A 12,830-nucleotide genomic window follows, 5' to 3' on the forward strand; every position below is an offset into this window, starting at 1 on the left:
AACTCCGAAAGGGTTTGTAGATGCGAAAAAAAGTCAGATTAAGACCCTAATATCAGAGTTGCATTGGTTGAGGCCAAGCTGGTGGTTGCCAAAGAAGGACAGGAAACTAGTAATGGAGTGGAGGAGATTTTCGCGGGAGTTCCAGCAGGCGCTCTGTCAGAGCTAATCGATCGAAGGATTATCCTGGCTGTTTTTTGGGGGGGGGGGCGGCGGGGGCAATTCTACCGTGGAGCTGCTTCATTGTCACTGCTCCTGGATGCCATCATCTCAGACACTGCTGCTCAGGGATGTTTTTTTTTAATCTCAGGAGATGGTAGGAACATGTAAAAAAAAAAAAAAAACACCAAACAGAGGTTGATTACTTTATTTTGGTACTTTTTTCCCCTGAGTACTCAGGTTATGCTTTTTTTTTTTTTTTTTTTTTTTTTTTTTTTTTTTTTGCTTTTGTTCTTGGGCCCAAGACAAACATGCTTAATGGAACTTGCTGTTTTGTTTCCATGTTTTGCTATTTTCTGTTACCTTTGTAAATATATTTCCCTTATTATTCATAAGTCAATGGTCACGTGTGGGTTTGTGTGGATTGGAAGTCTTCTTTCTCCCATTGTGGATTCTGCTACTACCAAGCTCCTTACCAGTCTGAGTGAAAGCTGAACCTAGGATCTGAGTGAACCTGTAACCAGAGTTCCTGTAGGATCTTGGGTATAAGATACTTGACGAACCCAGATTTCGACACTGTAGATACCAAACCCAGGATCACCAGCATGGATGCCCCACCACTAGGGGAAGGTTACACAAAAGGTTACACCAAAGTGGCGAACCCGCCATGAGACTGGTCTTCAGTAGCAATTTGATCTTCCATCCCACAATACATAACGTGTACATAAATTATTCATTCCACTGAGTTAGCTATGGACATTTGCAACCGGTTTGATGTTCATGGTCATAGCTCCTTGTTTGTAACAGGTATTGAGGGAGATTATATAGATGAATAAATAGCTAATGTATTTGAAGTCAATGGGAATATCTCAAAAATAGTCAGGATCCCTGATGAGCTAGGACAGCCAGAGGGTAGAGCCCTGGTTGAGTATGCATCTGACAGGTCCATCTCTAGAATAGACCCCAGTACTTTAGGCACCTTACCAAGTCCCAAAGATCTTGCTGTAAAGTGGTCTTTGTGAACCATTGCAGATATCTGTCAAGAAGAGATGTGTAGGGAAATAGCCCGCAGGTACCTGAGTGAACTAAAGTTAGTCCCAGGTAGTGGTGGCAAAGCATGCTTCTTAAGTGTACTCATAAGGGAATTACAAGAGAGCCAAGATACAACACAAAATAGAAACACACCAGACAACAACATCACAAGAGATAACCAGAGTGAACCTGCACAGCCCATACATGTTCATAGTGTGCCTGCTAGTGTGCCAGTGAGCCCAGTTCACATAAATGCCCTTAACCTAACTCCGATCCAAAAAGTGATTGTGGAACATGTCATCTGAAATGAGTCAACCGCTTCATCATTCACACAAGTCAAGGTGCGCACCTTCTCTGGCCGGATGCCAAGGCCTTACTGTGAGGTTGAGTACAACACCTGGTGCACCCAAGTTGACCTCCTTCTTGGCGACCCTTCCTTGAGTGAGGCTCACAAGGTGAGAAGAATCCTTGAAAGCTTAACTGAATCCAGCCACTGATGTTGTGAAACCTCTTGGAATCTCCTCACCCCCAAGCGCTTAAGTCACTCAGCTTGATTCTTCCTTTAGCTACACAGAGAAGTTGTTTGGAGCATTTCTCAGCTCAAACCAAAACAATGGAGAGAAACTTGCCGCATATCTGAACAGGCTCCACAGCCTCCTCACAAGGACAATTTCTAGAGGGGGAGCCTCAGCTGAAAATTCCAACAACCAGTTACTCCAGACAGTTCTGTTGGGGCTGTTGGTATCAGAGCGTCATCATAGGTCTACAGTGAGAGCACAAAATGAGCAACCCACCACCGTTCCCTGAATTCCTTCTCATGTTGAGAACTGTGGAAGATCGCTGTTCAGCAAAGCTGAACAGAATTTTTTTTAAAAACATTTAGGCGCTACAAAAGCTACTGCACATGCCCATTACATCTTTGACATGCCCTCCTATGGTAGTGGTCCTGCCCCATCACCAAACACAAAGGAAAACGAAGCATCAAAGCTTGAAAAGAAAGTGAATGAGCTAACTAAACAAGTAGAGAAGTTGACAAAAAAAGTCACAGAACCCCATTCACAATAGTAGGCACCGCCCAGCACCGAAACCAAACCAAGGTGAAACCTCTATGTTTGAAAGTAAAATAGCTGATCTAACAAAACGAGTTGAGAAGCTAGCCCAGAGTCAAAACGAGAGTGAGAGCACCCAAAAGAAAGATTGTCTTGCAATTAGCAGCAATAGCAAGAGACCTCTTAGAGTCCCTGGAATACCAAGAGTGTGGTTCTGCTTTAAGTGTGGACAAGACAATCACACCTGTGCTCATTGTTCAAATGAACTGAACACCACACTAAAAGAGATACACAGTTAAAAGAGATACAAGACAAGTTTCTAACTCAGCAGCCTGCCTCACCCTTTGCTTTAAACTTGTAGCAGCTCCTGCCGTGGGACACCCAGGAGCTGTGACAGAAGATAACCCCTGTCCCAAGAACTTTGTCCACAGTGCTACAGCACAAGGAAGAGTTATGATGCAGACAACGGAGGCTGACGGTAGCACAGAGCAACTCATACCATCAGGACTCCTTGTTGTGCAGCTTCAGTCTCTCTTGAGCATGTACCTTGTGATTCCATCATCGTCTCTGGGTCACAAGTCACTACAGTTTCCGAGTATTTCCATAGAAACCATCTGTCTCACCTACCCATCAATTCTATTATACTCTTCTTGAAATTGAAGGAGCTGGTGGACAGAATGTTCCTACCTCAGCTATGCAGAAGCTCATGTCACTTTTCCCCAAACCATCACTGGCAGGGAAGAGGACCTTGGGGTGTTAGCGCTTATAGTCCCCGAATGTCAATTCAACAGCAGAACCCCACTATTGATCAGGACCAATCTGCTCTTCAGACTTTATGAACAGCTACTTGAGCAAGGTGGCTCAGGTTTTGTCCATAAGCTTCGCTCCAAAAACCTTGCAATGATCTTCCCGCATATTGCCCACACAGATGAGATTGACAACCATGTATGTCCCGTCATGTTGCATGGAAAAGATCCCATCACCATTCCTGCAAAACAAAAGTACTGTGTCATAGGTGATGTTAGATTGAAAAGACACTGTCAGAATACAACATTTGTGCTTGAACCACATAAACACCATGGGCTGCCAGGTGGCATGTTCCTTGAAGCTGTACGGCTCATGAAGGTACTGAGCTGTCTCAAAGATTATGGTGCAAAGCTGTCCCCAGAAAAGTTTCACTTCTTTAAGACCTCTGTAAAGTACATTGGTCATGTGGTCGATGCTCAAGGAGTCCATACTGACCCTGATAAGATGTCTGCCTTGAGAGATTAGCCTCGGCCTTCAACAAGGAAGGAGTTGAAATGTTTTGTAGGTTTTGCTGGATACTATCAACGTTTTGTCGAGGGGTACTCTAGGATAGCCAAACTTTTTAACAGCCTGACAGCAGACTACAGTCCACCAAAGAAAAGGGGCAAAGTGTACAAGAGGGACCACTCCAAACCTCTTGTGAGTTGCAATGCACCCCTTGGAGAGGAATGGACTGCTGAGTGTGAAAGTGCATTCAGAACTTTAATCGACAAATTGACATCTGCACCCCTACTGCTGTATGTCTTTCATACCGACGCTTGTCATGAAGGCTTGGGGGCAGCACTCTACCAAGAGCAGGAGGGGAAGCTCAGAGTTTTCGCTTATGCCAGTCGAAGTCTTTCCAAAAGTTAACAAAACTGCCCCACTCACAAACTTGGGTTCTTAGCTCTAAAGTGGGCTATTTGTGGGAAATTTAATAACTACCTTTATGACACAAATTTCACTTCACTTACCAACAACAATCCACTCACATACGTGTTGATCTCTGCCAAGTTAGATGCAGCCGGATACCGTTGATTAGCCGCTCTCTCTACTTACTAGTTCTCCACTAAGCATAGAGCAGGGCAAGCCAATTGTGATGCAGACAGGTTATCCTGTCGGCCCCAAAACCCGCCTCGCGAGGATGAAGATTTTGTCAAAGAAAGAGAAAAGATTGAGGACATGAAAAGACGGACCATGGATGCAAGGGATGACATGAATCATAAAGTGTTCTCTAGCTTATGCCAACGTCATCTGTTGACATTTAAAGGTAAACACCAACACCACCCAGAACACCTGTTGTTGCAGAGTCTCTTGCCGTTGACCCCTCTTAGTGCTTGATCTTTTTGGTGAAGGTACTTTACCTTCTGACTAACAATGACTGGTGCAATGCTCAAAAAGCAGATCCGTCTATCTCACATGTCATCAACTTTGTGGAGAGAACATTAAAATTCGGGATCAGAGAGGTAAATCTTGTGCATCCAGATGTCAAACTCCTTCTCAAGGAATGGAAAAGGCTCGAACTCAGAGATGGTGCACTGCATAGGAGGCAGATCGACCGAGGCAACCCTGCCTACCAATTGGTCTTACATGAACAATTCAGAGAACGAGCGCTTCATGGTGTACATAATGATGCTGGTTACGAACACACACTACACCTTGCTCATGCCAGATTCTACTGGCCAGGGATAGTAAAAGCTATTGAGGAAAAAGGCAAAAAGTGCAAACGCTGTTTCAGGAGAAAAGCTGTGCCCCAAAAGGCTTCACCTCTGGAAAACATCTAAGCTACTTACCTGCTTGATTATAGATTGATTATTGACTATTGCAAACTGTTCTCTCACGTGTCTTTTCTCTCCCTTGAATGATGTCTTCTCCTTTCTCTTGTGTGTGTGTGTGAATGGTGTGATGGGAGTCTAACTTGTGTGCACGTGCAGTCTGTCCTCCTTCCAGGTCTCCATGGTGATGGTGGTCACCACCTGGATACTGCTTGGCATCGCCCTCATAATATTTTTTTCCTTTTTATATATATTTTATATATATATTATATATTATATGTGTGTGTGTGTGTGTGTGTGTGTATAGACACATACATATAATTTTGTTATCCTGCTTTAATATTATATCCTTCTGTCATTCGCATGTTACTAATCTTTTTTTTCTTCTTCTTAACATGGTGATGGTGGTCACGTGGTTGAGTCCTGGGCTGTTCCGGTGGTGTCTGGACACTGCTTGGCATCCTCATCATATTTTTCATATATATTATAATGGAATTATAATTCTGTTATTCTCTTTTGATGTTTTATTGTGTAAATTGTGTAAGCACAACATCCATTGCACGTTGTCCGTCTTGGGAGAGAGATCCCTCCTCTGTTGCCCTCGCTGAGGTTTCTTCGTATTTTTTCTCCCCGTTAAAGGTTTGTTAGGGAGTTGTTCCTTATCCAGTGTGAGGGTCTAAGGACAGGATATTGTGTTGCTGTAAAGCCCCTTGAAGCACATTTGTGATATTGGGCGATACAAATAAAATCGACTCGACTCTGAGAAACCTCTTTCTGATCTTTGTAGATGTAAGACAGAACTCTGTGGCTCTGATGAAAGTCACAACTTCTGACACATTACATTTACAAAAATATTATAGGCAAGAAACAAGTCATAAATATTTCCCATGTATCTTTAAAGGTATATACAGGTAACTGTTTTGTTATAATGGCTGTATGACAATTGTTAGTACATGTACATGTAGAAATGTGTCCTAGTGTGCGCTCTAATTGTTTATAAATTGTTCAAATCCACTTCTTTTGCAGTTTGAGGGCAGGAAGTACTGTGAGCATGACTTCCAGATGTTGTTTGCTCCCTGCTGCCACCAATGTGGTGAGTACACAATATATATATATATATATATATATATATATATATATAAAGATAGATGTAGGAAAAATAACTTTTAATACAGAGCAGTGCAAGCTTGTTTCGTGCATCGCGCACTCATCAGCTGCCAGTGTGATTATATGTATATATAAAATCCAGTGATTCAAGTAAATGAAGTGATGTAACTTGTGGAAACAACCCCCTAAACATGAAGTCAAAGCTTAGTCTTTTTTTCACCAAGCATGCAATCTCTTTAAGAGTCTGTTTGGAGCAAGATATTGAATCCTCAGGGTGCTGCTCAACAGCTGTCCATCTCTATGACCTCTTTGCAAAAGGAGGCACATAAAAGGGCAATTTCCTTACGTAGATCAAAAAACTATAATATCACATGTTATGAAAGATTTAATTGGAGTTTAACGTTCACAGAAGTAATCCATGCGTGTTCCATGAGCTCCATCGTCCACAACTGTACATTGACACTTGTGTTTTGTAATTATTTCTGTGAACACATCACCTTTGTGTGTGTACCACATTGTATTCATGATTATGTTTCTCTTTTTTTGCATGTGGATTTTTGAGGCTTTTCTTTATGTGTAAAAAAATATGACACAAAAATTACGATGAGTAGGGAAACATCAGTCGGTGGCAATGCATTGATGGGGACAGTTTCTTCTTCAGTTGCTGCAACTGGGTGTCATGAGATGGGAAACAGCGGGACTCCTTATCGGAACATAATTTCACCTGGGTTACACCAGTGCAGCGACCGGGACACACACCCACATCAGGCTTCCCACCCGCAGACACAGCCAATTTTAACTGTAGGGACGCTCGCCCAAGCTGGAGGTAACATGGGGAGTCGGACCGCAGATCCCCTTGTTGGTAGGCAACGGTATAGACCACTATGCCACCTGGATGCCCCAGACCTTTTTTTTTTTAACCTTAAACCCCACCCCAACCCTGGCTGTGACCTGAACCCTAATCCTTAACCCTAAATCTAATCCTAATCTTAACCTAACCCTAATCTTAATCTATTATTAACCCCTGGATGCAATAACACTAAAATAGGGAGTCTCAAGAAACAGTATTAGATACACTACAGTTCCAATAGTATATGGTCACCCCTTATAATTTGTGGGTTTGGCCATTTCCGGCACACTCATTGCTAAGAGGTGCGAAACAGATGCCGAAGAGCTCAGTGCCTTTCACATAATCGTCGTCGTCGTTGGCGTCTCTCGTGTCCGAGGATCCATTCCAAGAGATAGAAAAAAAACTCTTGGAGCCATTCGCTAAAGCCTTGATTGAAGAGGTGATCAGGCCGTGATGCTGGTCCACACTGCTTGGCCTGGGAGGATCTAGTTCCATGGCAACACAAGAGTGAAGACGATGGGATCCGCCACAGGTTGCACCCAAGTGATGGTCGGATTGGGAGTCCAGACTGCCCACTTGTTAGGCACTTACGAGCCAGGGATGTGTGGGATTTTTATAACCGCCAGTCCGCGGCCCCGTTAGGCTTTAGCCGGCTGAGTGCTGCCCAGGTTACGCCAACTCCACAAGTGAAGTCCGGTCAATACCGCGAGGAGGGGCCTATCCAGGGTTTGTCACGCATGCAGGAATCAGTACCCTGAACCTTTCAGCCTACATCACATGACGCTTCAGCAACCCTTTCCCATAATAATAATGATAATAATAATAAATCAGTCTTATACAGCGCTTTTCTAAAACTCAAAGTCACTTTACAATAAATGGCGGTGAAACAAGACAACAAATAAACATAACACAGACACACAGGAGTGGATGGGAAGGGGGGGGGCTATGAGAGGGAGAAGCGGCAGCCACACACGACGCCAGCAGTACTCTCCCGCTTAAACACATTCAAAGGGGCAAGAAAAATAAAAATCTACAGCACTGCACATGATGTTGTGTTAGGGGTTTACTCCCGTAGCCTATTCCTCTCCCGAGGTGTCCACTAGGCAGTGGCACTATTTAACCCATAGCTGGGGGCTGGTTCGTGGGCATCAGGGAATATCCATACACCGGTGGACCTGCGTACCGCACATCTAGGGGCCAGACCCCCTCCGAGTCCCTTGTAGTTCAGCCAGGGTCCAAGGTGTACCCAGTTACCGTGTGTTGCCACGAGGAGGCGCTACATAGGGCTTGCTGTTGGAGAGGCTATGTACTGGCAGGGAGAGACTTAAGTGCTAGGCTCTCCTGTCCAGCAATGAAGGTTGAGAGTGAGACGTGACAGGCACAGAACAGAACACTACACCAACACACTAGACGCTTCACAACAACCCGACTTCTTACACAAGAATGTCAGACACACACATGACACTGTCATTGGATGCCACCTTTCCAGCAAGTCAGTTTGTCAAATCTCTGCCCTGCTAGAGCTGCCCCGGTCAACTGTAAGTGCTGTGGAAATTTGTAGGAACGACAATAGCTCAGCTGCAATAAGCAATAGGTCACACCAGCTCACAGAATGACATTGCAGAGTGCTGTAGCACGTAAAAATCTTCTGTCCTCAGTTCACTCACTCACTACTGAGTTCCCAACTTCCTCCTGAAGCAACATTAGCATAAGAACTGTTCGTCGGGAGCTTTATGAAATGGGTTTCCATGGCAGACTAGCCGCACAAAAGCCTAAGGTCACTAAGCGCAATGCCAAGCATCAGCTGAAGTAGTGTAAATCAAACCGCCATTTGACTCTGGAGTAGTGGAAATGCATTCTCTGGAGTGACGAATCTCGCGTCACTATCTGGCAGTCGGACGGTCGATTCTGGGTTTGGCAGATGCCAGGAGAACGCTACCTGCCCCAATGCATAGTGCCAACTGCAAAGTTTGGTGGAGCAGGAATAATGGTCTGGGGCAGTGCTTGAAGTGGGGGGAAAAAAAACAAGTGCCAGTACTCCCCATATTCACATTTTTTAGATCTTTTTGTATGGCATTCAACAAAGTTTGCTGGCTCTATGTCTAGTTGTCCCTCAGGCTGTTATTGTAAGGTTCATGTAACGTTACTTAGACGAGCCGCCGGCAGAGAAAAGCAGGAAGGTGAGAACAGGAACAGGTGAGCATCATGTAGTGCCCCCAGGGTTATGCAGTTTATTTAAGGTTCTCTGAGGGCAGAAATGGTACTAGCAGCTTGTGAGAAGTGCCAGTGTGCAAAAGAAAAGTCATGGTACATGAAAGAGTAAACTCTAGAAGTGCCGGTACTGTGTACTGGTGAGTACCGGCCCCCTTCAAGCACTGGTCTGGGGCTGTTTTTCATGGTTTGGGCTAGGCCCCTTAGTTTCAATATCATTTTGATGGTACACTGACTTGTAATAAGGAGGATGGTGCCTTTTTCATTCCCACTCCGTGCCCCAGATGCTGAGCGATTTTTTTTTCCCTCCTAGAATGGTAAAGTCATGACCCACCCCTACACTGCCTCTGATTGGCTAGTACTCATTGCGCCATTGGTTGATCACAAGAGGAGTGAGATTGGCCAGGGTCAGGGTAAGAATACCAGGGTAAGCCAATCAGAGGCAGAGTAGAGCGGGTTATGCCTTCACCTTCCTTCCTAGGAATAAAAATATCACTCGCGGAAGGACTAGTACAGGGGTAAGAAGAATCAACACAGACCCCCCCCCCCACACACACACACACACACACACCCAGGACACAGTCTGTTTGAACTCTGGTAAGTACTACAGAGCAATGTGCACCAAAACCACTAGACACAGGAACAGTTTTTTTCCCCACAGGTCATCTCTCTCATCAACACTTAATAACATGGTGCAATAATGGACACTTATCATGTAACCTTGACACTTTGTAAATAGCCCCCACTTATCAAGTTGTCTCATTTACATAAATCTCCAACGTGCTCTACCTCTTTTTTGCTGGGTCGTCACCGCGGCGCCAGCCCTACACATCAGCTGGTCTGTGAGTGAGTGCCTGAGTGAGTGATGGAGTTTCACCATTGGTCAGATGGCCGAGTTGGAGTTTCCCCATTGGCCGTTGCTCTTTCAAAATGAATCAACGCCACCAGTTTTCTATTACATCATCAGCAGTTCATGGAACCAATGTCAAAACAGCCGCTTTTTAAAACTAGTCATGCAAAAACAGCCCTTAAATAAACGTAGTCATCATCCAGCCATAGGTTTTAACCTAGTCTTTTTATTTCAGATGTGCAATATTAATGTACAAATGTAGATACATATACAACTGCTGTATACTGGTTATAATCTACTCCTGTATTTTCACAATGTGTGTCTGGTGTGTGGTGTGTGTCTGTGTGAGAGTCTATAAACAGCCAAACTAAAGCACTTGGGGCCTTGATTCTTTTTGGAGGTTATTGGGGATGAGCAGGGGCACCTATAAAAAATAGCAGAACATTAAAAGTATGCATAATTAATTATGCATAAATATGCAAATATGCACTTTTCTAAAAAAAAATGGCTAAAAACCACTTTTCTGGGCATTTCAGATGATTCTGAGCATCTTCGATTTTTTCACCTATAACATTTTTTTCCTGGGACTTACACATGTTTTGGCATTATGCAAAATAAATGCATTTTTGCAAAAATGCACTTATGATCCTCATTTTTTTTGGAGGTGGTAGGTATTGTTCCAGAGAGGACCACAAAAATAGCAGAAAATTAAAATAATTATAATAATTATGCATAATTATTCAAAATATGCATTTTCTAAAAATGGCTAAAAACCACTTTTCTCGGCATTTCAGATGATTCCGAGCATTTGGGGGGAGGGAGTTGTAGTGGGGATGGGGGTTAGGCTCAGGGGGAAGGCGGCTAGCTGGCAGGATGAAGAGGAGGGAGATTTAGACGGGTGGATAACCAAACCGCTACATTGTAGCGGGGTTCTTCTAGTAGTAAAAAGTATACAATATGGTGTTTTCGAATACACAGGATCTGATGTTAAACTCCAAAGTGCTACCTATATATATCTATATATATGTATAGATATGTATAGATATATATCCATTACTACTTTCGACTGCTCCTGTTAGGGGTCGGCACAGCGGATTATCCATTTCCATCTCTTCCTGTCTTCTGGATCTTCCTCTGTCATGCCAGCCACATGCAGGTCCTCCCTCACCACGTCCATAGACCTCCACTTAGGCCTTCTTCTTTTCCCTCTTCCCTGGCAGCTTAATTTTCAGCATCCTTCTCCCAATATACCCAGCATCTCTCCTGTGCACATGTCCAAGCCCTCTGAATCTTGCCTCTCTTGCTTTGTCTCTAAACCGTCCAACCTGAGCTGTCCCTCTAATATACTCGTTGCTAATCCTGTCCTTCTTCGTCACTCCCAATGAATATCTTAGTATCTTCAACTCTGCCACCTCCAGCTCCGCCTCCTGTCAATTTGTTAGTGCCAAGTGTCTCCAAACCATACAACATATCTGGTCTCACAACCATCTTGTAAACCTTCCCTTTAACTCTTGCTGGTACCCTTCTGTCGCAAATCACTCCTGATACTCTTCTCCACCCATTCCACCCTGCTTGCACTCTCTTCTTCACCTCTCTTCCACGCTCTCCATTACTTTGAACACCCTCACCCCAAGTATTTAAACTCATGTGCCTTCGTCACCTCCACTCCTTGCATCCTCACCATTCTGCTGTCCTCCCTCTCATTCACGCATAGGTATTCCATCTTACTCCTACTGTCTTTCATTCCTCTTCTCTCCAGTGCATACCTCCACCTCTCCAGGCTTTTCTCAACCTGCACCCTGCTCTCGCTACAGATCACAATGTGATCCACGAACATCATAGTCCACAGAGAAACCTGCCTGATCTCATCCATCAACCTGTCCATCACCATTGCAAACAAGAAAGGGCTCAGAGCCGATCCTTGATCAGGAATCAGGAACATTTATTTGTCATTTCATTCCATGCACCTGTGCACATGAAATGAAAGGAAATATTGTTGCCCACAGCAGTGCAACACAAAGACAAAAGCACATATCCAAACTACAAGAACATATATCCTACATATAAAAAAAAAATCAATGTCCGAGAGAGTGAATGCCAGGATGATTGTCAGAATGGGCTAGCAGTTAGCCTAGCGTGCCCCGTTTCCGCGTCCTGTCAGACCGCCCTCAGTGTTTCCTTCTTGGGTGCAGCTCCAGGCAAGACCATGGTCCCTGGGCCCACAAGACGCAGCAGACCAAGATCACCCAGCCAATCCAATGCCAGCTCTCCCAGCCAGACACCTTCGACACACCTCCCTGCACTCCACACAATGACACTAACAACACAGTCAACACTAGGTGAGGTCGCTACCAGACACCCCTCGGTGTTATTGAAACTGTTGGTCTACACGGGCTAGCAGTTATCTTAGCCTGCCCTGCTTCCGCATCCTGTCAGACCGCCCTCTGTGTTTCCTCTTCGGGCGCAGCTCCAGGCAAGGCCATGGTCCCTGGGCCCACAGGGCACAGCAGGCCGGGCTCCCCCAGCCGATCCAGCGCCAACTCTCCCACCCATCAAATGAAGACACAAACTTAGACACGGACAAAGACACTGCATGGATGGTACTGCGTGAGGCCACCGCAAACGTAAATTCATGCCACCACCTTCGAACACTGGTACTGGGTAAGGCCGCTGCAAGCATGAATTCGTGCTGCCATCTTCCCACACTGGAAGCGGTGGTATTTTAATGTAATTCCACCTCCACCTTGGACCCATCTGTCATTCCAACTGCACACCTCACCACTGTCACACCGCCCCCATACATATCCTGCGCCACTTCTACATACTTCTCTGCCACTCCCGACTTCCTTATGCAATACCACACCTCTTCTCTCGGCCTGTCATATGCTTTCTCTAAATCCACAAAGACACAATGTAACTCCTTCTGACCTTCTCTATACTTCTATATCAACATTCTCAAAGCAAACATTGCATCTGTAGTGCTCTTTCGTGGCATGACACCATACTGCTGCTCG

General features: G+C 44.7%; 1 protein-coding gene across 2 annotated transcripts in view; it reads left to right on the top strand.

Annotated features, from left to right (window-relative positions):
• LOC130120718 (LIM and senescent cell antigen-like-containing domain protein 1) overlaps positions 1-12,830 on the top strand; it is a 99,905-nt gene that overhangs the window by 39,636 nt on the left and 47,439 nt on the right. For both annotated transcript variants that reach the window (XM_056289418.1, XM_056289419.1), the window contains exon 3: positions 5,825-5,891. In XM_056289418.1, the coding sequence (XP_056145393.1) occupies positions 5,825-5,891 (67 nt within the window). The remainder of the gene's footprint in view (positions 1-5,824; positions 5,892-12,830) is intronic.

This window comes from Lampris incognitus, chromosome 11 (genome assembly GCF_029633865.1).
Source record: "Lampris incognitus isolate fLamInc1 chromosome 11, fLamInc1.hap2, whole genome shotgun sequence".
Taxonomy (NCBI): Eukaryota; Metazoa; Chordata; class Actinopteri; order Lampriformes; family Lampridae; genus Lampris; species Lampris incognitus.